The sequence below is a fragment of the Pseudophryne corroboree genome, chromosome 8, assembly GCF_028390025.1.
Source record: "Pseudophryne corroboree isolate aPseCor3 chromosome 8, aPseCor3.hap2, whole genome shotgun sequence".
NCBI lineage: Eukaryota > Metazoa > Chordata > Amphibia > Anura > Myobatrachidae > Pseudophryne > Pseudophryne corroboree.
The window spans coordinates 63,125,632-63,151,669 of NC_086451.1; the positions used below are offsets into that span (position 1 = coordinate 63,125,632).

Sequence of the window (26,038 nt, forward strand, 5' to 3'; positions counted from 1 at the left end):
ACTGGGGGCATATCTGGCACTGTGGGCATATCTGGCACTGGGGGCATACTTGTGTATCTGGCACTGGGGGCATATCTGGCACTGTGGGGGCATTTCTGTATCTGGCACTGGGGGGCAATGTATATTTGACACAGTGGGGGCATTTGTGTATCTGGCACTGTGGGGCAATGTGTATCTGACACTGTGAGGCAATGTATATCTGGCACTGTGAGGCAATGTATATCTGGCACTCTGGGGGCATTTGTGTATCTGGCACTGTGGGGCAATGTGTATCTGGCACTGTGAGGCAATGTGTATCTGGCACTCTGGGGACATTTGTGTATCTGGCACTCTGGGGGCATTTGTGTATCTGGCACAGTGAGGCAATGTGTATCTGGCACTGTGGGGCAATGTATATCTGGCACTGTGGGGCAATGTGTATCTGGCACTATTGGGGTCATACGTGTATCTGCCCCTCCCCCCATATGTGTATCACGCCCCCATTTCCATTGGCCACGCCCCATGTGGCATTTGGCCACACCCATTTTTTTGCACGTGCGCGCCTTCGGCGCGCGCACACAGTACCCGTAAGAAATTTTTTCTACTTGCGCCACTGGGTACAGGTAATGAAGGGGGGGGGAGTTGCACCAGCAGTCCGCAGGTGGTTCAGTGCCTAGAAATAACGCCAGACAGATCAGACAAAAATTGGTGAAACGGGGAGTATGTTCTGTGTTTGTGTGTGAAATATATACATTCAGTATACCGGCGCGTCAGGTAAGGAAGTTGGTATCTGTAAATGCCTCGCCAGCACACATGCAACCATAAGAAAATAAGAATTTACTCACCGGTAATTCTATTTCTCGTAATCCGTAGTGGATGCTGGGAACTCCGTAAGGACCATGGTGAATATCGGGCTCCGAAGGAGACTGGGCACATCTAAGAAAGAATTAGGACTACCTGGTGTGCACTGGCTCCTCCCTCTATGCCCCTCCTCCAGACCTCAGTTAGGAAACTGTGCCCGGAAGAGCTGACACAATAAGGAAAGGATTTTGAATCCCGGGTAAGACTCATACCAGCCACACCAATCACACCGTATAACTCGTGATACTATACCCAGTTAACAGTATGAATAATAACTGAGCCTCTCAACAGATGGCTCCAAACAATAACCCTTTAGTTAAGCAATAACTATATACAGGTATTGCAGACAATCCGCACTTGGGATGGGCGCCCAGCATCCACTACGGACTACGAGAAATAGAATTACCGGTGAGTAAATTCTTATTTTCTCTGACGTCCTAGTGGATGCTGGGGACTCCGTAAGGACCATGGGGATTATACCAAAGCTCCCAAACGGGCGGGAGAGTGCGGATGACTCTGCAGCACCGAATGAGCAACCTCAAGGTCCTCCTCAGCCAGGGTATCAAACTTGTAGAATTTTGCAAACGTGTTTGAACCCGACCAAGTAGCAGCTCGGCAAAGTTGTAAAGCCGAGACCCCTCGGGCAGCCGCCCAAGAAGAGCCCACCTTCCTCGTGGAATGGGCTCTCACTGATTTAGGATGCGGCAGTCCAGCCGCAGAATGTGCAAGCTGAATCGTGCTACAGATCCAGCGAGCAATAGTCTGCTTTGAAGCAGGAGCACCCAGCTTGTTGGGTGCATACAAGATCAATAGCTAGTCAGTTTCCCTGACTCTAGCTGTCCTGGAAAATAGATTTTCAGGGCCTTGACTACGTCCAGCAACTTGGAATCCTGCAAGTCCTGAGTAGCCGCAGGCACCACAATAGGTTGGTTCAAATTAAAAGCTGATACCACCTTAGGAAGGAATTGGGAACGAGTCCTCAATTCCGCTCTATCCATATGAAAGATCAGATAAGGGCTTTTACATGACAAAGCCGCCAATTCTGACACACGCCTGGCCGAAGCCAAAGCCAACAGCATGACCACTTTCCACGTGAGATATTTTAGCTCCACGGTTTTAAGTGGCTCAAACCAATGCGACTTTAGGAAATCCAACACCACGTTGAGATCCCAAGGTGCCACTGGAGGCACAAAAAGGGGCTGAATATGCAGCACTCCCTTAACAAAAGTCTGAACTTCAGGCAGTGAAGCCAGTTCTTTTTGGAAGAAAATTAACAGAGCCGAAATCTGGACCTTAATGGAACCCAATTTAAGGCCCATAGTCACCCCTGACTGTAGGAAGTGCAGAAATCGACCCAGCTGAAATTCCTCCGTTGGGGCCTTCCTGGCCTCACACCACGCAACATATTTTCGCCATATGCGGTGATAATGTTTTGCGGTCACATCCTTCCTAGCTTTAATCAGCGTAGGGATGACTTCCGCCGGAATGCCCTTTTCCTTCAGGATCCGGTGTTCAACCGCCATGCCGTCAAACGCAGTCGCGGTAAGTCTTGGAACAGACAGGGCCCCTGCTGCAGCAGGTCCTGTCTGAACGACAGAGGCCATGGGTCCTCTGAGATTATTTCTCGAAGTTATGGGTACCAAGCTCTTCTTGGCCAATCCGGAACAATGATTATAGTTCTTACTCTTCTCCTTCTTATCATCCTCAGTACCTTGGGTATGAGAGGAAGAGGAGGGAACACATAACCGACTGGTACACCCACGGTGTCACTAGAGCGTCCACAGCTATCGCCTGAGGGTCCCTTGACCTGGCGCAATATCTTTTTAGCTTTTTATTGAGGCGGGACACCATCCTGTCCACCGGTGTACAATCAGCTTGAAGACTTCTGGATGAAGTCCCCACTCCCCCGGGTGGAAGTCGTGTCTGCTGAGGAAGTCTGCTTCCCAGTTTTCCACTCCCGGAATGCACACTGTTGACAGTGCTATCACGTGATTCTCCGCCCATCGAAGAATCCTTTTGGCTTCTGCCATTGCTATCCTGCTTCTTGTACCGCCCTGTCGATTTACATGGGCGACAGTCGTGATGTTGTCTGACTGAATCAGCACCGGTTGTTTTTGAAGCAGGTATTCTGTTTGACTCAGGGCACTGTAAATGACCCGTAGTTCCAGAATATTTATATGCAAGGAAGTTTTTGTCCTTGGACGTTTTCTTCCCTGAGTGACTGCCCCCCACCCTCGGAGGCTTGCATTCGTGGTCACCAGGACCCAGTCCTGTATGCCGAATCTGCGGCCTTCACGAAGATGAGCACTCTGCAGCCACCACAGCAGAGACACCCTGGCCCTTGGTGACAGGGTGATCTACCGATGCATCTGAAGATGCGATTCGGACCACTTGTCCAATAGATCCCACTGGAAGATCCTCGCATGGAACCTGCCAAAGGGAAACGCTTCGTAAGAGCTACCATCTTTTCCAGGATTCGCGTGCAGTGATGCACCGACACCTGTTTTGGTTGCAGGAGGTCCCTGACCAGAGATGATAATTCCTGGGCCTTCTCCTCCGGGAGAAAAACCTTCTTCTGTTCTGTGTCCAGAATCATACCCCGGAACAGCAGACGCGTCGCGGGAATCAGCTGCGACTTTGGGATATTCAGGATCCATCCGTGCTGATGCAGCACTTCCTGAGATAGTGCTACGCTGACTAGCAACTGCTCCTTGGACCTCGCCTTTATCAGGAGATCGTCCAAGTACGGGATAATTATAACTCCCTTTTTTCTAAAGAGTATCATCATTTTGGCCATTACCTTGGTAAATACCCTCGGTGCCGTGGACAGACCAAACGGCAACGTCTGGCATTGGTAATGACAGTCCTGTACCACAAACCTGAGGTACTCCTGGTGAGGTGGGTACATGCGGACACCCTCTTCCAGGCTTGTAATAACCACCCTGAGCGATTCCATCTTGAACTTGAACTTCCTTATATAAGTGTTCAAGAATTTTAATTTTAGGATGGGTCTCACCGAACCATCTGGTTTCGGTACCACAACATCGTGGAATAGTAACCCCGCCCCTGTTGAAGGGGGGGTACCTTGATTATCACCTGCTGGAAGTACAGCTTGTGAATAGCGTCCAGTACTACCTCCCATTCTTTGGGAGCAGCCAGCAAGGCAGATTTGAGGTAACGGCGAGGGGGAGTGGCCTCCAACTCCAGCTTGTATCCCTGAGATACCACTTGTAGAACCCAGGGATCTACCTGTGAGCGAACCCACTGGTCGCTGAAGTTCCGGAGACGCGCCCCCACTGCACCTGGCTCCGCCTGTGGAGCCCCAGCGTCATGCGGTGGACTTAGAGGAAGCGGGGGGAGTATTTTGGTTCCAGGGAACTGGCTGTCTGGTGCAGCTTTTTCCCTCTTCGCCTGCCTCTGGGCAGAAAGGAAGCGCCTCTGACCCACTTGCCTTTTTGTGGCCGAAAGGACTGTACCTGATAATACGGTGCTTTCTTAGGCTGTGAGGAAACCTGAGGTGTCGACTACCCAGCTGTTGCTGTGGATACTAGGTCCGCGAGACCATCCCGAAACAATTCCTCACTCTTATAAGGCAAAACCTCCATGTGCCTTCACCTGTCCACTGCCGAGTCCATAATACTCTTCTGGCAGAAATGGACATTGCATTAATTTTAGATGCCAGCCGGCAGATATCCCTCTGTGCATCTCTCATATATAAGACCACATCTTTAAAATGCTCTATGGTTAGCAAAATAGTATCCCTGTCTAATCTCAATATTATCTGACAGGGTATCGGACCAAGCTGCTGCAGCACTACACACTGAAGCAATTGCAGGTCTCAGTATAATACCTGAGTGTGTATATACAGACTTCAGGATAGCCTCCTGCTTCTATCAGCAGGCTCCCTTAAGGCGGCCGTATCCTGAGAAGGCAGTGCCACCTTTTTTGACAAGCGTGTGAGCGCCTTATCCACCCTAGGGGACGTCTCCCAACGTAACCTGTCCTTTGGCGGGAAAGGGTACGCCATCAGTAACTTTTTAGAAATCACTATTTTCTTATCGGGGAAACCCCACGCTTCTTCACACACTTTATTCAATTCATCTGATGGGGGAAAAACCACTGGATGCTTTTTCTCCCCAATAATACCCTTTTTTGTGGTAACTGGGTTAATGTCAAAAATGTGCAACACATTTTTCATTGCCGTAATCATACAATGGATGGCCCTTGTGGAATTTACATTTGTCTCATCGTCGTCTACACTGGAGTCAGACTCCGTGTCGACATCTGTGTCTGCCATCTGAGTTAGCGGGCGTTTTTGAGCCCCCGATGGCCTTTGAGACGCATGGGCAGGCACGGGCTGAGAAGCCGGCTGTCCCACTGCTGTACGTCATCTAGCCTTTTATGTAAAGGAGTTGACACTGTCGGTTAAAACCTTCCACATATCCACCCACTCTGGTGTCGACCCCGCAGGGGGTGACATCACACTTATCGGCACCTGCTCCGCCTCCATATAATCTTCCTCATCAATCATGTCGACACAGCCGTACCGACACACGCACACACACAGGGAATGCTCTGACTGAGGACAGGACCCCACAAAGTCCTTTGGGGAGACAGAGAGAGAGTATGCCAGCACACACCACAGCGCTATATATCACAGGGAGTAACACTTTTGTACTGAGTGATTTCTCCCTAGCAGCTTTTTTACACAGTTTTTTGCGCCTAAATTTTGTGCCCCCTCTCTCTTTTTAACCCTTGATGCCTGGATACTGCAGGGGAGAGCCTGGGGAGCTGTCTTCCAGCGTTGCTGTGAAGAAAATGGCGCCGGTGTGCTGCGGTAGATAGCACCACCCCTTTCTCGGCGGACTTCTCCCGCTTTTATATGTATTGTATGGCGGGGGATTATGCACATATACAGTTATACACTGTATTATGTGCTTTTAGCCATGGTAAGGTACTCTAATTGCTGCGCAGGGCGCCCCCCCCCCCCCCAGCGCCCTGCACCCATCAGTGACCGGATTGTGTGGTGTGCAGAGGGAGCAATGGCGCACAGCTGCAGTGCTGTGCGCTACCTTAATGAAGACAGGAGTCTTCAGCCGCCGATTTTTCCACTTCTCTTCGTTCTTCTGGCTCTGCGAGGGGGACGGCGGCGCGGCTCTGGGATTGGACGACCGAGGCTGGGCCTGTGTTCGATCCCTCTGGAGCTAATGGTGTCCAGTAGCCTAAGAAGCCCAAGCTAGCTGCAAGCAGGTAGGTTCGCTTCTCTCCCCTCTGTCCCACGAAGCAGTGAGTCTGTTGCCAGCAGATCTCACTGAACATAAAAAACCTAACAAATACTTTCTTTTTCTAGAAGCTCAGGAGAGCCCCTAGGGTGCATCCAGCTCGGCCGGTCACAGAATTCTATCTGAGGTCTGGAGGAGGGGCATAGAGGGAGGAGCCAGTGCACACCAGGTAGTCCTAATTCTTTCTTAGATGTGCCCAGTCTCCTTCGGAGCCCGCTATTCCCCATGGTCCTTACGGAGTTCCCAGCATCCACTAGGACGTCAGAGAAAAGTGATTTTCCGAAGCAAATGCTTATTCCTTGCTGAACATTACTCTTAATAAGTAACCCCCGTTGAATTAATCCGTGTCTACACAGCTGCTGCTATGATTCTCTGCATATTTCAGAATTAACAGGAAAGTCTTTAACTTAAACCTAGAGCGCAGGTGAATCCAGTTGTACAGGTAGATATACTTTATATTTTCTCTCACCTTCTGGATCTGTTCCTCTGTCACCAGAGCCATGCTGAAGAATACCAGCTGCCTGTGACCTCCTGCCCAGAGGAGGATGGGAGATTACACAGCAGATGAAGCTAGATAAGTAAGAGGCCCTGCATTCCTGCACTAGTCACGTGACCGCAGTCAGCTGACCCACTGACAAGCCATTTGGCTAAAACAATCGCATTTTTGTAATTCTGAAGTCTATTTGTGGAGAAATAAAACTGGATGTTTGTGAGAAAGACAAATATTAATGTTACCTTTTATTGTAATGAAAACAATGTCAGAATAGGAAGAATTAGTGGAAAATTAGTCATATCATAATACACCAGGAGATGCAATTGCATTCAAAATAATCAAGACCAGGGGATTGTAAAGAGCCAGCGGCAGCAGACCAATAGGTAAAAGTAGGGGCACTGCAGGTGGGGTAGATATAACATGTGCAGAGAGAGTTAGATTTCGGTGGGGTTTGTTCAATCTGCAATCTAAATTGCAGTGTAAAAATAAAGCAGCCAGTATTTACCCTGCACAGAAACAAAATAACCCACCCAAATCTAACTCCCTCTGCAAATGATATATCTGCCCCCACTGCAGTGCACATGGTTTTGCCCATTAGAGAACAGTGTTGCTGCTGCGATCAGGTCTGAATTAGGCCCTTTGTCCTCAAGGCACCCTAATGCCCCCTACACACTGGGCGATGTTGCAGGGCGATATGAATGTTCTCGTTCATTCATATCTCTGTGTGTATGCACCAACGATGAACGATGCACGGCCCCGCAGTTGCTCATCGTTGGTTTTCCATTGTTTTGAAATGCAAACAAATTTGGACGATAACGATCATCATTCATCGTCCAAATTGCTGCTGTCGCCCAGTGGGTAGGGCGCTTTACAGTATTAAGTTTTCAGGATATATATGCTTGTGCACAGATGGTATAATATAACTGACTGAGGTACAAATGAAGTCACCTGTGCTTAAGCATGGAAATCCTTAAAACATGGGGGGTAATGCAGAGTTGATCGCAGCAGCAAATTTGTTAGCATTTGGGCAAAACCATGTGCACTGGAGGGGGGGGCAGATATAACATGTGCAGAGAGTTAGATTTGGGTGGGTTATATTGTTTCTGTGCAGGGTAAATACTGTATTTTTACACTGCAATTTAGATTTCAGTTTGAACACACCCAACCCAAATCTAATGGGCCCTACACATTAGGCGACCCGCCACTGAGCTGCCCGGCGACCGATATGGCAGGCGGGGGGAGTGAATTTTCTTCACTCCCCCCATCACCCGGCTCCATATGCATGCATGCTAATATGGACGAAATTGTCCATATTGGCCTGCATGCATAAATCGATCCGCCACCAACAATGAATGAGCGCGGGGCCGTGCATCGTTCATCGTTGGTGCCTACACTCTGACCGATATGAACGAGTTCTCGATCAATGTTATCGGCCAGTGTGTTGGGCCCTTAACTCTGCACTGGTCCAGCTGCTTCACCAAGTGTTTTGAGTGCGTGCAACTTTGCACACTGGCCGATATATCGCAGCTCCGTCGACCAGTGTGTATGGGCGATATGTCTGTGAACTCAGTCGTTCACAGACGTATCGCGTCGGCCCTGCAGCACAGCCGACGGCCAATATATCTACCGATATATAGGCGCATCGCTTGTGTGTACGGCCGCCCGTAAACATGCTGCAGCGGTGATTGACAGCTTAACTGGGCGGGCGTGTGTACACACCCGCCCAGTTCATGACGTCACTCCCAGACGGATCGGGCAGATATATCTATCAGTGTGTACCCACCTTTATTCAGAGTAGTTAGCAAACCAAAAAGTTAGCAATTGGGCAAAACCATGTTGCGCTGCAGGTGGGGCACATGTAACATGTGCAGAGAGCTTTAGTTTTAGGTGAGATATATTGTGTCTGTGCATACTAAATATGGGCTGCGTTTCAGTTTCATTTCAGTTTGAACACACCCCACCCAACTCTCTGCACATGTTACATCTGCCCCACCTGCAGTGCAACATGGTTTTGCCCATTAGTGTGCTTTTTCGGTTTGCTAACAACTGTGAATAACCCCCCTGTGTTGTGAATCCTCCAAATAAACTCTAATGATGCTTTTGGAGAATGCCAATAAATATCCAACAGGCAGACATACACCCAAAACAGGAAGCTCATTTTGCCCAAATGCCAAACACTACCGGTGATATAGTTAGTGAAACCCCTGATCTCCAATCATCCTGCAGTAGGCCAGGGGTGTAAACACAAAAAATGACATATGGCAACTAAATCTATGAAAAGGCAGCTGGTAAAATTTGCCATGACATGCATCAGATGAAACCATACTTGCCGACTTTTAGGCTGCTCTCTCCGGGAGAGAGCAGCCAGGTCGGCTCAGCAGAAGGGCGGGCAATGACGTAACGTACAGACAAGAATCGCGTCATCGCCTGCCCGGACCGCCCACTTTACTCGCTAAGTGGGCGGCCGGGCAGAGGGGACCCCTGAAATCGGGAGACTTGCCTGCTCTTCCGGGGGGCCGGGAGGGTCACCCGATTTTCTGAAGACTCCCGGCCATTCCAGGAGAGTAGGCAAGTATGGACGAAACGTAAAATTTTATTTAAGGAACTTGTGTTGTTTAATAGCCTGTGAGATGCAGGCTGTGCGGGAATTCCGGCGAGTATTTATTAAAGCCGCAGGCATTTAGCAACCTGGTTTTGCCTTATAAATGATTGCCGTTTTAAAAATACGGACATACTCACAGGATTTCCAGCACAGTCTGCATCACACAGGCTATTACATAGGACCCCGTCTGGTAGAAGTCCGGACTATCAGTTGTTGTCAGCCTTAACTCAATCTTCTTCAGTCCTTGGCGCCTTGAAAGACATTATACAAGTGTGTGTATTGCTGTAAGCCACTCATTCCCAACCTTGGTCCTCAGATCACACTAGAGCCGGGTACACACTAGGTGATGCTTAAATGGTGGCGATGAATGATATAGCGCGTACATACTGAACGTTACCGTTCACACTGAAGTCACCGCCGGCATTACCAAACATGCAGCTCAGCCTGACATTGTTGATCACTGAACGACGTGCGGGAGCGCGCATCATTGGGTGTGGATCATAGGGTCGACAGTAGCTAGGTCGACAGCTGTTAGGTCGACGACTATTGGTCGACAGTGACTAGGTCGACACAGTCATTAGGTCGATATTGAAAAAGGCCGACATGAGTTTTTATTTTGTAGGTGTTGTTTGCTTCGTAAAGTGCCCGGGAACCCCAATTAGTGCACCGTATCTCCTCGCATGGCTAGTGTCCGGGCAAGGTGCCTCGCTGCGCTCGACACAGGTTACTATTCCCCATTGTAGTCCACGTAGATCATAAAGTATGAAAAAGTTCCAAAAATGAAGGGAAAAAAAAAAGGGAAAAATTCTTGTCAACTTTTTCATGTGTCGACCTAGTGACCATGTCGACCAATAGTGATCGACCTAAAGACCGGATCCCGCATCGTTTATCAATACCACCCCCAGACACAATGGACAATTTCAGCCTAAAAATAAACGATAACGAATTTATGTCGTTATCGTTTATTTTTTAGGCTGAAATCCCCTAGTGTGTACCCGGCGTAACAGTGCAGGTTTTAGTGATTCCCAGGATTCAGCACAGATGGTTAAATCAAACTAACTAAGGTACTAATTAAGTCACCTATGCTCAAGCATGGATAATCACTAAAACCTGGACTGTTAGCGGGCCTTGATGAGGATGGGAACGCCTGCTGTAAGCAATTCCTATAAATAGTCAAAAAGAAAGAAAAGCAATATGCCCTTAAACCTTTGACCGAGCAAGCAGTATGGGTGTTGGCTTTAATGCAAAAATACAGCTCATCTTCACAAAATAACGGGTGTAGTCTTTATTTCACACTTATAGAAATAAGTACAAATAAATGTCAAACTTTAAGGAGGGAGAAAGAAATAAGGGCACACAAATGCAACCTGATGCAGGTGACTAAAGGAAACAAGTTAAAACAAACATACAAGCAAAAAAAAAAGTACTATACTTTAGATATGCAAAGTATGGAAGACATTTATACGCCAATTTAGCCAAAAATAAAATCAACTCTTTGGATGACAGGCTTTTATAAAACAGGCACATTGCGGATGCTGATAAAGCATAGAGTAAAACAAATAAATACGATTCAAATCTACATTAGCAGTTAAAAGAATAAAAATAAATCAGCTGCAGATGTAAGCCACTAAAAAAGGTATCACGGAGAATGTGTTTTGTATTTACCCCATCCACAAATAAATGACGTGACCAGCTTTATAACACTCTGCTCAGCCAATTTGTAACAGCGTCATTTTCTGGAGTGCATGGATATAGAATGAGATGCGAGAATTGGCGTAGCCAACATTGCGTAGAATGGTCTTGTGCAAGCCCAGTAGAGCAGCCACACATATACATGTCCATATAGAATTGCATCATTCTGGAACTTATTCCATCTTACGCCTGGAGAGATGGGATGGGGATGAAAGGGGGTTTCAATTACATAAGAATAGTTTGCGCAATTGCGTTCACATGCAGACCGGAAAAGACGCATGTACAGAAGGTAATATGCATCTGATTAGACAAGGTTTTTAAGGGTCATTGAAACCTAATAGTGTATGCAAGCTAAACAAATGGCTAAAAGCATAAAACGCATGCCTAATGTAAACCTGGCGCATATTGTACTGGTGTAGACCAACACACACCTTGAGATAGTTGCAGCTTTGCATGTTGTGGCTTTTGTAATGAGGGCATTTCACGCTTGTGATTGGGGCGTAGTCCTGACAGCTCTGCGCCAGCTCATTACGGATAAGCAAGGGGAGGAAAAAGAAAAAAAGTAAGAAAGAAAGACTACTAGCTTTCAATTTGCTCAGATAGTGATTTTAGAAGTAGATACTGTAAAAAAAAGAAAAGAAAGAAATACAATAATTTTTTTTTGGGGGGGGGGATTAATTTAGGGGCAGACTTATAAACTTTTTTTTTTTCTCTAAAATAATGTGTTTTCACGCCCTTTTCACTTTATTTTAGCATCACCTGAATGTATTAAAAGGCTTTTGGAGTAGTTTTCATGAAAAACTGCTCCAGACCCTTTAATTCTCATTTTCTTTTATTAACCAGATAGCATTTTCCATAATAAGTATGGGAAAAGAGATCTGGCTGAATTTACAAAAAAAAAAAAAGAAGGGAAATAAATACTGCAGCGAGTCCTGTAATAATAACAACGCTATCTTCAGATAGCGTAATCACAGGGCTTACTGCAATTTCCTGCCTCCTGCACAGCTTTCTCTGCCCGCTGACAGAGAAAGATGTGCAAGAAACCGACAGTGTGATCAGCTATGTGTAAAATCATCCTTACCAGACCAAAGGACCGATGCGGGCTGCCGGTCAGTGGGTCCTCCTGCGCTGTTGCGCGACCCCCGGTGTAATAAAGTTGCTGCGAAGCTGCAGCTCACTTTACAGCACTGTGGGTCACAGCAGGAAGAGGATCTCCCGAAGCACCGATCCTTGAGAGCAGGGGAGTATGCGCAGCAGTGGGGAGGTTGCAGCGCATGGGGGAAAGGTCGTCGCGAGGGGACGGGAGGCCCGATGGCAGCACATGAGTAGCACATACTAGCGGTATAATGCTGCAGAGTGAATTCGCAGGGACAGAGCATTCTCGCAAGCTGTGTCCCTGCCTGCAATTATTGATTCATGCATGCCATGTACTCAATTATCGCATTCTGGATTGGTCCGATTTTTATCACACTGTGATAAATTGGTCCCTTAGACTTGTAAAAAAAAAATAAAAAAAAATTGGATAAATGTGCACAGATAATTGATCATTGACTTAAATCCCCCCGCAAAAATCGTTTTTGACTAATTGCAGTTCATTAAATAAACTTCTCTGCAAACTGCGCGCTCAAGCTGGGTGCCCCCACACATTTACTCATCGGAGAGCATAATACAGAAAAAAGTGGCATTTTGTCTCTGAGCCATATCAACATAGGAGGAAAAGGTGCTATGGATGGATGAAGGGGTGTAACAATGATGGTGTTTTTTAAATGGATGTACGCGTTATGACCTAAGGATCATAGTAACAATGTTATACTAAATACTGGTAGTCTATTTGGGTTACGGTCATTAGGTCGACACAACTTAGGTCGACAATGCCATTAGGTCGACAGGTCAAAAGGTGGACATGAGTTTTTCAAATTTTTTCATACTTACCGATCCACGCAGACTATGATTGGAAAGGTAACACGCGAGGGGACACGGTGCACTAATTTGGGTTTACCCGTCACTTTACAGAGAAAACGACACCAAAAAGTAAAAAACCTCATGTCGACCTATTGACCTAGTACACATCGACCTATTATCCCTGTCGACCTAATGCATGTCGACCTTCCATGGTCGACCTAAGTTGTGTCTATCCAACGACACATACCCATCTATTTACGGATATATTCTGTGGTCAATATATATGGTCAATATATGTGGTCAATATGTGCTTAGGTCAATTCAAAAAGTTCTAATTATTTATATTTAACTCAAAATATCTGTTTCTTCTAAATGGAACATAACACCATCATCCACTCGCCTCTTCAATCAGCTCATAGCTTATGTGTACGTACACTACTTAAATTATTATATTCCACCACTTTGGGCAATTAAGGTGCACTTTTTCAGGGTCAACCCAGATAAAAAAAATTCCAGGACTTCGAACCAGCTTTCCACAAGGGCCGGAGACCCGGGAATTGCAACCCAGGTTGACCCTTTCGCACATAAGGTGGTCCGGGGGTGACCTGGAAAATTACCGGGTCCAAATACTTGACCCAGCAATTCTTTCTTCTGTATGAAAGGGGGCACAGGCTGGGACCAGAAAAAAAAAATGGGTTATCAACCTTTCAACCACTTTCTATGTGAAAGTGGTATTTTTTATTTTTAGTAAAATCTATCCTGGCCTGCAATGCCAAATAATTATGTGCAATCAAGCCGTAATCAGATTTTGACCACGAACATCTGTCTTGGTTCACAATACAAAAAAAAGTATGTGTGGGGTCATTGGGTTATCAGAAAGCAGGGTCCCCCCCTGTAATTTGTCAGCCAGTCACTAAAAGACTGTGGGGTACATATAATAATTTGAATAGGTCGCAAACTGCAAGCGGTAAACAATGTAGGAGGTAGCTTTAAAGCAGCAATATTTAAAAATATTTTTTTTTTTGCTTTTTTTTTTTATTATTGCCGGCTTACAGTGTATCTGGAAAGTATTCACAGCGCTTCACTTTTTCCCCACATTTTGTTATGTTACAGCCTTATTCTAAAATGGAATACATTTTTCCCCCCTCAAAATTCTACACACAATGGGGGTCATTCCGAGGCGATCGCACGCTAGCTGTTTTTAGCAGCCGTGCAAACGCATAGTTGCCGCCCACAGGGAAGTGTATTTTCGCTTTGGAAGTGTACAAACGCCTTTGCAGCCGAGCTCTGCAAAAACATTTTGTGCAGTTTCTGAGTAGGTCAGCCCTTGCGATCACTTCAGACTTTTTGGTCCCGGAATTGACGTCAGACACCCGCCCTGCAAACGCTTGGACACGCCTGCGTTTTTCCAAACACTCCCAGAAAACGGTCAGTTGACACCCACAAACGCCTTCTTCCTGTCAATCTCCTTGCGATCGGCTGGATTCTTCGTTAAATCCATCAGTCAGCAACGACCTGCTTTGTACCCGTACGAGCCTGCGCATTGCGGTGCATACGCATGCGCAGTAGTTACCTGATCGCTGCGCTGCGAAAAACTGCAGCGTGCGATCAACTCGGAATGACCCCCAATACTCCATAATGACAATGTGAAAAAAGTTTTCTTTATTTTTGCAAATTTATTAAAAATAAAAAAACTAAGAAATCACATGTTCCTAAGTATTCACAGCCTTTGCTCAATACTTAGTTGATGCACCTTTGGCAGCGATTACAGCCTCAAGTCTTTTTGAATATTATGCCACAAGCTTGGCACACCTATCTGTGGGCAGTTTCGCCCATTCCTCTTTGCAGCACCTCTCAAGCTTCATCAGGTTGGATGGGAAGTGTCGGTGCACAGCCATTTTCAGATCTTTCCAGAGATGTTCAATCGGATTCAAGTCTGGGCTCTGGCTGCACCACTCAAGGAAATTCACAGAGTTGTCCTGAAACAACTCCTTTGATATCTTGGCTGTTTGCTTAGGGTCGTTGTTCTGCTGAAAGATAAACCATCGCCCCAGTCTGATGTCAAGAGCGCTCTGGAGCAGGTTTTCATCCAGGATGTCTCTGTACATTGCTGCTTTCAGCTTTCCCTCTATCCGACCAGACTCCCAGTTCCTGCTGATGAAAAACAACCCCACGGCATGATGTTGCCACCACCATGCTTCACTGTAGGGATGGTATTGGCCTGGTGATGAGCGGTGCCTGGTTTCCTCCAAACATGACGCCTGGCATTCACACCAAAGAGTTCAATCTTTGTCTCATCAGACCAGAGAATTTTGTTTCTCATGGTCTGAGAGTCCTTCAGGTGCATTTTGGCAAACTGCAGGCGGGCTGCCATGTGCATTTTACTAAGGAGTGGCTTCCGCCTGGCCACTCTACTATACAGACCTGATTGGTGGATTACTGCAGAGATGGCTGTCCTTCTGGAAGGTTCTCCTCTCGCCACAGAGGAATGCTGTAGCTCTGATAGAGTGACCATTTGGTTCTTGGTCTCCTCCCTGAATAAGGTCCTTCTCCCCTGATCGTTCAGTTTAGACGGCCGGCCAGCTCTAGGAAGACTCCTGGTGGTTCTGAACTTCTTCCATTTACGGATAAAGGCCACTGTGCTCATCGGGACCTTCAAAGCAGCAGATATTTTTATGTACCCTTCCCCAGATTTGTGCCTCGAGACAATCCTGTCTCTGAGGTCTACAGACAATTCCTTTGACTTTATGCTTGGTTTGTGCTCAGACATGCACTATCAAGTGTGGGACCTTATATAGACAGGTGTGCCTTTCCAAATCATGTCCAATCAAATGAATTTACCACAGGTGGATTCCAATTATGGTGTAGGAACATCTCAAGGATGATCAGTGGAAACAGGAAGCACCCGAGCTCAATTTTGAGCTTCATGGCAAAGGCTGTGAATACTTACGTACATATGATTTCTTAGTTTTTTTTTATTTTTAATAAATTTGCAAAAATCTAAAAAAAGTTAAGCATTGTGAATACTTTCCAGATGCACTGTAAATCTAGCAGCCAAACTGTAGACATTTCACAGCTGCCTGAAACTCACAGATCATGATTTGTACCCCAATAGTTTGAAAAAAAAAAAGTACAAATACACACACTAAGGCAAAGTGGTTTGTGGTCTTCTAGTGACAAGGCCAAGTGTCCACACTGTCATGTGGGCACCATAAAAACACATGTAATGGCTGTTTTGAAGCCATTTATTAAAAATGTAAAATAAAAGCATATTTTGGTAATACTGGCCTGCTGAATACGCCAACTGTGAAATGAATGTAGTGAAATAACTTTATTTCTCCCATATTACCAATACCCTAGCATGCCAGCTCACAAAATGGCCCCCTTGACTTCTGTGGCTGCAACATGCTTCTTGCACTGCCTGCTGGGTAAAAAGTAACTGTTTTTTTAGTGTGAACATATGGTCCATATCTCAGCTTCCGCATCCCCCCACCTGTCTACAGCAGACAGAAACAAGACCCATCCATGACACGCAAGGTGATAAGAGTCCTGATACCACAGCCACTCCCTACAGCACAGTGTAGCCAGGCAGAGTAGCCTGTATGCACAGCAGTGTCCACGGCTTGCAGTGAAGTAATCAAGTGGGCCGCAGATGTCTCTATAAGTTGTAGCCCAAATCCCTACATCTATATTTTATAGATTTTGCAACGTGTATGTAGGCAACAGAGCTTCTCAAAGATACAGCTGTAAGCATTGCCCCTCTACGGCAAAAATAAAATGTACATGTGTTACTCGATTGTTATTACGACTTTACATTGCATTTTATAACGGAAAGGCAGCTAACGTTCAGAGCCGAGGGCACGTGGGTATGTATTGTTCCCTACTTTGGCACAGTGGTCCACTCTGCATGGAATGACCAAACAGCGCAACAGGAGGAGGGGGAAGATGTAAAAAAATAAGGCTCAAAGGAGATGTGTGTCTCAAAGTCCCCCATCATGCAAAACAAGGCCATTTAAAAGCAAAACTTAAATAAAAAAATTATAATAATTGGTACAGATGGAGATAATAATAGGAAAGCAAATAAAACCAGTCTAAAAATAACAGTACAGGAAGAAGCCGGAGATGGAATTTGTGACAGTGAAACTAAAGCGGCGAACGGCAGTCTGTGAAAAACAGGAATGGGAAGAGGCTTCCTTTTCTTTGGGGGGGGGGGGGGTCAATGTGCAGACCCTCTGCAACGGTAAATACTACAAAGAGGCAGAATTTCAGGTACATTTGTTCGGTGATCACTGTAACAATTTATCAGAACCCACGTCGGGTATTTTAGTGAGACATTAGTGCCCTTTCAGAGGACGTGGTGCAGTGTCATATACTAGGGACCCCAGGAGCCTCTGGCAGGGGTCAGGGGATTCCCTGGACATCCTTTGCTTTGTATGACTCCGCAACGTCTCTCACACTTGTTCCTTGTCTGCTCTTGTTAGCTTCTCTTTCACCTCCAGCGGCAAGGTGTTAAACAAGTCCTCCTCCACCACTAGTCCGCTGCGCTTCAGCAGATGGCACTCTCCCAGCTCCACGGGGAGGCACTCGAGCCGATTCCCTCGCAGCTCCATCTGCGTCAGGTTGGTGAGTTCGCCGACTCTGGAAGGGAGAGACTGCAGGGCATTGTTCCCTAGGTTCAGGGTACGCAGTTTCTTGCACTGGAAAAGCTCTGGGGGCAGGTTCTCAATCTGTCGGAGGAAAATAAATGTAATGACTGGATTAGTTTATCTGCAAATAAAGTCATAATGGCTACTTACAGTGCCAAAAAGCATAAAACACAAACAGCTGGAATATGAATAGCGTTCTTATATTAATGGTAGTATAACAGTATTGTTAACAGTTCCTGCCACCCAAAATAAACACGTGCGGAAGTAGTATACGCGAAAGTGCAGCCTATCATCTCACTGATTACTACTGACAAAGGCAGAATGACCACACACACAGTCGGTTACCCAGTGACGGGATCAGTGTCCAATTTAGCTAAATATAGCATTACCACCCAAATAATTACCAACTGGCACCGGTAGCGTGTTTGGCTGATTATAAGTCATCTGCGGCCATACACTGACTACACTTTACCAACAGGCTCGATGATGACCCAATCAATTTAGATGGGAACATTATGATTTTTGTGGTACATCTCATCTGCCGAATATAGTCTGCAATGTAACCACGTATATGAGGTCAGCATTAGGAAATGATAATCTACAGTCTAGTAAATATTTATTCTGCGGAACAGCAGCCATCTCCGCTGTGATGCACTGTAACATGTCTCACCTTGCATTTGTCCTTTTTATATTGCAAAAATAGAGACTTTTGTTTTCAGTTATCAAACGCGCCTTTGTAGGCTCACATCGCCACTGTCCCTTTCTCTGAAACAAAATCTAGAACCTCGCAAAGTTTTTCTTTAAAGTGGCCATTGTTATCAGAAGCGTGACGCAAATTCCCCAACAAGTGTCTAATAAAATGTTCTGCCTATGTAACGGGAGTTAACATGTTTACACACCGATTGTACATCTACAGCAGCAATGCACACCTACAGACTTCAGCAGCGGTAAAGCAGATACACCAAAATTCATTTCTTATGACTGTCTACACGTAAAAGGAGTAAGGCGCACGGATGTTTGAAACGTCCGTGCATTACATACAACCTCAATGCAAGGGGAGGTGGGATATGGAGGGGGAGGGGGGGGGGGGGGGGGGGGGGGAGTACACATAGTGCTCATCCTTATGCCTGAAACAAGTCTTGCTGTAGGGGATGGCGGCCAGAGAGGTGGTGGAAGGAATGGGGGGCGATCAGGTCTAGGATGGAACAGAAGACCAGAGGGAGAGATCAGTAGGCAGAACTCTTGCGAGGGTGCCGTTGGGAGTGTTCATTATTAGACCAAGAGCACTGGAATTTGCAGCACACACCGCTAGACTGACCGGTGACAATAAGTTACGGTATGTCGCAACTATATCTTGCTATGATACACTGCCAAGTTACATTCAAATGGGATATAGAAGACATCAGAATCCCAAGGCATGCAGCTGCACAGTACTATCCCAGTTATACAATGCAAGGAATTATATGCCAATTCCCTGCTGTACAAACGAGTGACATGCGGGGTGGGATAGCCCTGTGCTGGGCGTCCCCCTGCATGTCAGTGTGAATGATCGTAGCGGTGCTAAATTTAGTACATCTACGATCATCTCGGAATGACCCCCAGTGTGTACGCACTATATTGTTGAACGCTGTATCGTTCAACGATAAAGTCGTCCATAGCTGTGCATTCCCCATCACCTTGTGTGTACCCGGCTTTTGTTTCCCACATTCAATTTGTCTCTAAATCTTGCTACATGCATCTCAAAAACATATCCAAAATACGACCACATCTTACACAAGACACAGCAAAAACTCTAATCCACGCTCTCATTATCTCCCGCATTGATTATTGCAATAGTTTTCTTACTGGTCTTACCAAAAAAGACTCTCATCCCTATAATCCATTCTGAATGCAGCTGCGAGGCTAATCTTCCTCGCTAGACGTTCATCTGCTGATCCGCTCTGTCAGTCCCTTTATTGGTTACCTGTATTCTACCATATTCAATATAAAATACTTTTACTCACACACAAGGCCATTAACCAAATTGCACCAACATTGCTGTGTGACCAAATCATACAGCCCACTAAGAACCTTTGCAATCTGGTGGACCTTTATGCAATATATAATACCTATCCTTGTGTATCAATGCCTACTTCCCTATAGACTAAGTTTGCGAGCAGGGCCTTCCTACCTCTATGACTGTCTGTTATAGCCCAGTCTTGCTTTTTCACTGTTGTTTGCAATTGTTCTGTTTTAGGTTATCACTGTTTCCAATTGGAAAGCATAACAGAATTTACTGCGCTATACAAGAAACGTTTAATAAAAATAAAAAAATTAATAAGGAAAGTGTGGATGTTTCCAAATATGGTTCAGGATGAGTAATTCTTCAATTTATCCCATGTATCTGATAGAGGGTAATGTGTGTGCTGAGAGTGGTTTAAGCAAACGGCAGAACCGGGGTAGAAAGCCTACACTTATCCAGTAACCAACATACTGTAAATCAATATCACCTGAAAACCAGAATGTTGCAGTTTCCCTATTGTTCAATGACCTCTGTTTCCAGCAACAATGTCCCTCATTCCGAGTTGTTAGCTCGCTAGCTGCTTTTAGCAGCATTGCACACGCTAAGCCGCCGCCCTCTGGGAGTGTATCTTAGCTTAGCAGAATTGCGAACGAAAGATTCGCAAAATTGCGAATAGAAATTTCTTAGCAGTTTCTGAGTAGCTCGAGACTTACTCTGCCACTGCGATCAGTTCAGTCAGTTTCGTTCCTGGTTTGACGTCACAAACACACCCAGCGTTCGCCCAGGCACTCCCCCGTTTCTCCAGCCACTCCCGCGTTTTTCCCAGAAACGGCAGCGTTTCTTCACACACACCCATAAAACAGCCAGTTTCCGCCCAGAAACACCCACTTCCTGTCAATCACACTCCGATCACCAGAACGAAGAAAAATCCTCATAATGCTGCGAGTAAAATACCAAACTTCTTAGCAAATTTACTTGACGTAGCCGCAGTGCGAACATTGCGCATGCACATTTAGCGGAAAATCGCACCGATGCGAAGGAAAATAACGAGCGAACAACTCGGAATGAGGGCCAATGAGAGGCCAGATTGTTTGGCTCGAAATTGATACATTTAAACTACACACACCTGTCTTTTATAAATTAGGCATTTTGGAGCATGCAGAATTTATTGTTCAAATGATAACAACAGCAAACAGATTATTCTGCAAGCGCTTTCTCCTCTCTGACAGCCAGAGGATACACACACACACACACACACACACACACACACACACACACACACACGGCTCACAGGCCCTGTTTTATATCAAGAGGACACAACACAACAGGCTATAGCCCTGACCGGACCTCTAGGACTAGCATACCAATCAGTCAACTATCTCATCTCGCAAAACATACATAAATACAACTTAAGGCCCCCATACACTAGAGCGATACTGTGCCGTTTGACACGATATCAACGCATCGGGCAGACGTATTGCGAGTAAGTAAACCACTTCCAATTACAATCCGAGATGCACTCCCGGAGGCCGTACGCAGGGTTTTCAGAAGTTACCTGCAGCAGGTAAGATCTGGCACTGTCGCTTGTGCGATGATGTGCTTTAACGTTATCGCGAGCCCAGGAGTGGCTGGCGGGAAGTTGAAGGGGTATTGCATGCGACGGAACGCATGCGATACCTCATCGTAGTATATAGGGGCCATTCACAGGAGCTAAGAGAGGTCCTCTTTCCTTTCATACATAAACCATTTAAATCAGTTTGTCTAAAACACAATCTGTTTGAACATATAACCGTTTCTTTCATAAACCCCCTCAGATAGTTCAACACTACAGGAATACCCCCTGAAATGCACAGACTTATCAAAGGTTTGGCCATATCACAATAGACCTGCTTCTAGGTCAGGATAATTATCATATCACTTCCTACTGTATGTCAGATAACAAGGTGATTACTGTAAGTGCATAGTCCTTACATGTAAACATGAAATTCTACAACCGCGCCCTAAATATAACGTTAAAACCCATTATTACATTTACAGTCTCTGTCCAACCTAATCCTAAAATCTGTGTGGTTTTAGCCACCATCCTGCTAAAGATTACTACCCGCATTGGTTCCTGAACAGAATGAATTACAATTTCTTTTAATAAAGATGAAGAACAAAACTCAGCATTGATTATTATTCGGAGAACTGTTCAGACTCGTTTTTACAGCAAAGTCCCGGACAACGCTCAAACTACGCACTGCGGCTTCACTAACAAAAATTGAAAGGCATTAATTATTAAAATGCCTTTTACAGAAAATCCTCCAGCCCTTAAGAGTCAAACAATTATTGTGTTACTTAGCAGTGATATATTAACATCTGGCTTTTTGTGTTTTTCCACTTAATGACCGGAGGTATTTTTTTCCCCCCATTTCGTGAACAGACTAATTTCAGCAGAATTACTAGGTGCTGGTTCAATGCAGAATAACTAAGTTTGCATTTTCCAGCAATAAGTACTGAATTATATATACCTGCTCGTGTTATATTCAGCTATAATATGCTATGATTGAATGCCCTTGCACTGTATAGTACATAACCAGTTAGAACTAATAGGCCAGTGAGGTGAAGCTGGAACTATAGTGGGTGCAAGGGTTGCCATTGCTATGGGGCCCAAAGGCTTATGGGGCCTGGACTTAGGTTATAAAGCTGCATACCAATATCCCAGATTTGCCTGTGAAGCAATTGGGTCTGACCTATTGCCCAGCCTAAACTGTGTGACATAACATTTTCAGTGAGAGGTGTGTGTAGGGTAAAGGGGCACTAATCTGGCATAATTTTAACTGTGGGGCACTCTAATGTGTCACAGTATGAACAAGGGGGCAATGTAATGTGACATAATATGAACTGGGGACATTGTCATAATGTGAATTAGGGGGTGGTCTTCAGTTTGCCGGTTGTTGGGATCCCGGCGCACAATGTACCGGCGCCGGAATCCCGACACCCGCCATACCGAAACCTTTTCTCCCTCTTGCGGGTCCACGACACCCCCCTGGAGGGAGAATAGACAGCTTGGTGCATGTAGCACGCCACCGTGCACACAGCGTGGCGAGCCCTCAAGGGGCTCATTTGCGCTCGCCCAGCTGTCGGTATGTCGGCGGTCAGGATTCCGGCGCCGGTATGCTGGCAGCCGGGAGCCCGGCCGCCAGCATACCATACTACACCCGAATTGGGAATACTGTGCGGTATAATGTGTACTGGCAGCCCTGCAATGTGGCATCATGTAATCTAATGAACTACAATATGAAGGCTCATAAAAATAACTAGGGCACTAATATGGGGCATAATATTAACTAGGGCACTACTATGATTCAGAAAATGAACTAGGGCACCATTATGGGGCATAAAATTAATAACGGCTGTGGACAGGCGTCTCTCAAGAATCATTGGGACAGGGGCCCCTTAAATATGTTGTTATGGGGCCCACAAAGTTCTGGTTACGCCCCTGGCTGGAGCCATGGTATGCGGTCAAATTCTGCAAGTAGAAAATTTTTCAGTCAATGTGATCAAGAAAAATAATTAATGGGGGGGGGGGGGGGGGCAAATAAAAATAAATACAACACCAGAGAGAACCCTACAGCTGTGCATATATATCAGAAAGCATCAGTGAATATTTCTGAATTATGGCGACGCGACGTCTGTGCCGCCGCGGCAGCAGCAAAATATTATTCTTAATTATAGAGATCTGTTCTGACAGCCATCAAATGGTGGGGCAGTGCTGGCTATACTTTAATATGACTTTTTCCAAGGATGTAGCACAAATTTAATTACAATGATCTTGACCCTATTAAACAAAAAATTAGGGAAGGAATTTAAGAATGTTGCAACTTTTTCCCCTGCTGTAGGCTAAGCTGTCGATATAATGTGGATACAGATTTTTAAAGCACCAGGGTGGTCAACTTCGAGAACTTGAGTAAAAAATGGAAACAGTCAATTTAAAGTTATTCATTGTCCTATCATGTTGGTCTGCTATTAATATTAAGGAATCAGTCTGGCTTTTTTTTTATTTTTATTTAAGGACTTTACAGGAATGTGCTAGAAACTGCTTAAACATTACAGATAAGTTAGTTAACACTTATCTCAAAAGTCAAAAATAAGTTTCCAACCTGTGTCATTCATTAATGTATCCAGTTCTTCAACAACCATTTTCTACTCACTGTAAAATCCCTTTTTCGGAATACACTGAATTGACCGTGGGTAGCCAGGAGTATAGGCACTAAAAGGATAACTGAAAACTCTGCCTACCTGTAACCTCTCTCACCTCCATGAGACCTCAGTTATTGAATAAGCTAGCTGTACCGAGGAATAAACAAAGAAATCCCCTTCAGCAAAGAGGAAGGCGAGGTTCTAACAACCACCTTATAAGAATAAAAAAGGATGAAAGGAGCCTTAAGGGGGGTACTCACTGAGCGATTGCTGCTTAAAATCTAAGCAATCTGACTAGATTGCTTAGATTTTAAGCAGCGATCACTCCGTGTGTAACCCTCACAGCAATAGCGATGCGCAGCCCCACGCATCGCTATCGCTGGAGCTAGATTGGCCAGAATGCAGGCCAATCTAGCAGGTCGCTCACTTCACCCGCTGGGTGAAATGAGCGCCCCCGCCCCCCCCCCCCCCTTGTCTCCCCCCGCACGCTCAGCACACATCGTGCTGTGCTGAGCAGGGGGAGAGATGTGTGCTGAGCGAACCGCTCAGCACACATCTCTCCCCAAATCGGCCCGTGAATACGGCCCTTAACAATACAAGGCGGACAATTTCTAAACCCTTCTAGCAGAAGCAGTTGCTAGAAGAACAGTGATCTTTAAGACAAGGTATCGCAATCCACAATCTCCAGATGGTCAAAGGGAACTTTCTGAAGGGTGTCCAACACAAGATTTAAATCCCAAGAAGGAATATAGGTGGGATGTAAAGAAAGTCTGTATTTCTGGAATGGTAGGTATAGTAATATCTTCAGAAAAGGGATCAACAAGGCCGAAAACCTGACCCTTGAAAGAAGGCCCTTGCGTCAGATCCTCCTGAAGAAGAGACAAAAGACAGTGGATGAAAAACAGCCATCAAGAGTCTCTGACGCTTACAATGCAATGTTGCAAGACTTGATAGTAGATCTGTGAATTTACCTGCTTACAAGACTAGAGCATGTTCTGGAAAATTAAAGTCTCAACAACCACACCGTCAAAGCCAGATGAGGTCAATCTCAGTGACGATAGGGGCCTTGATGGATTAAGTCTTGTCGCAGGGGAAGACTATAGGGAACCTCCGCCGGCATTCCCTGAAGGACAGTGTACCACTGTCGGTGGAGTCCGTCTGGAGCCACAAGAATGACTAGGAGACGCTCCCGGTGAACCCGTTGAAGTATTCATTCCAACAGACAAATGGTGGTACAGATTCCACAGGTGGAGTCCTCTGAGCTTGACCCATACAAAGGAAGCTTTTTGTTCAACTAGGAGGCCATGAGGTCAATGTCTGGCATCCCATACATCCAACAATTAGCTAAAGTCCCTCCTGGTGGAGTGACCATTCTCCAGGATGAATGGTGTGGTGACTGGGGAAGTCTGCCTCGCAGTTCTGTTGCTGCCTACTTGCGCGAGAAGTCTCTTGACCTCGCCGCCGGTCCTCCTCCTCCTCATCTCCAGCAGCCTACCCTCCCTCCTTCCTCCCCAGCAGCTCGTGCAGCCCTCAGTCTGAGTGTGAGGGAGAGAGCTGCCAGCCGTTGGGGGATCCGGGGGGTACATCAATGCTGTGAGAGCAGGGCACTCCTCTCTATCCGCCGCTGCAGCACTCCCAGGACCGGACCCCACCTGCACCGCCTCCCTCTCCTCCAGGTAAGCGGCCCAGGCTGGGACATAACGGGAATGAAAGCCGGGAGTGGCTGATGCCAGTGAGCCACGTCCCTACTCTCCCAGCCATGATGGCAGCAGGAGCGGGCATTACCCTTTGTGCTGAGAAGTCCATTTCAGCTAGCTACCACAAGAGGTGGCAGGATGAAATGCGCGAAAAGTGACCCGTTTGGGCGCCCAACCGGACTGTGACCGGACGCTTCTTAGCCCTCACTGACTGCATCCAGCGGTCTCGGAATGGGTTTTGGTCATACGGGACCTGGCCAATTAAGGGATTCCCACAGTCAGTCACCGCCTGTTACTGACTCCACCCACTGCACAGTGGGCAGGTACAATGCTGCCACCACCAGGCTCCTTATTTCTGTGGCACCTGGAGCCACGTTTCTGCTCAGGCTTCTACCGTTGGCACCTGGCAAACCACTTGCTGCTGTGCATGCGTCAAACCCCACTGGTCACTGACCAGGCCTCTGCACAGTAGCGTGGTGGAAGGCGGAACATGGAGATGATAGGCTCGTACCCTGGACAGCCGGAGAATCGGACTGCTATTGGGCACTCCTGGGTGTCGCAAGATGGAAGGCAGTCGTCGTCTTGAGGCAAAAGATGTTTATTCTCTCAAATCAAGTCCTGAGAAGGACCCTCCCTGTTTCCAGGGGAACAGCACCCAACAAGATGTTCACAACAGTATAAAGTGAGATGTTACCTCTTA

General features: G+C 46.2%; 2 protein-coding genes across 3 annotated transcripts in view; both read right to left on the bottom strand.

Annotated features, from left to right (window-relative positions):
- PHYHD1 (phytanoyl-CoA dioxygenase domain containing 1) overlaps positions 1–6,719 on the bottom strand; it is a 98,801-nt gene extending 92,082 nt beyond the window's left edge. Inside the window, exons 1-2 of one of the 2 annotated variants that reach the window (XM_063936501.1) lie at positions 6,592–6,677; positions 589–652 (exon numbers count right to left, since the gene is read on the bottom strand). Coding sequence is in view for 1 of the 2 variants with exons in the window: in XM_063936500.1 (XP_063792570.1) it covers positions 6,592–6,624 (33 nt within the window). In the remaining variant the exon portion in view is untranslated. Of the gene's footprint in view, positions 1–588; positions 653–6,591 lie in introns of both variants that reach the window. The other variant, XM_063936500.1, reaches the window with a different exon arrangement.
- A 3,759-nt stretch (positions 6,720–10,478) lies between these two features.
- The window catches only part of LRRC8A (leucine rich repeat containing 8 VRAC subunit A), a 28,058-nt gene continuing 12,498 nt past the window's right edge, over positions 10,479–26,038 (bottom strand). The window contains exon 4 of the mRNA XM_063936502.1: positions 10,479–17,538. Within this exon, the coding sequence (XP_063792572.1) occupies positions 17,263–17,538 (276 nt within the window). The 3' untranslated portion in view covers positions 10,479–17,262. The remainder of the gene's footprint in view (positions 17,539–26,038) is intronic.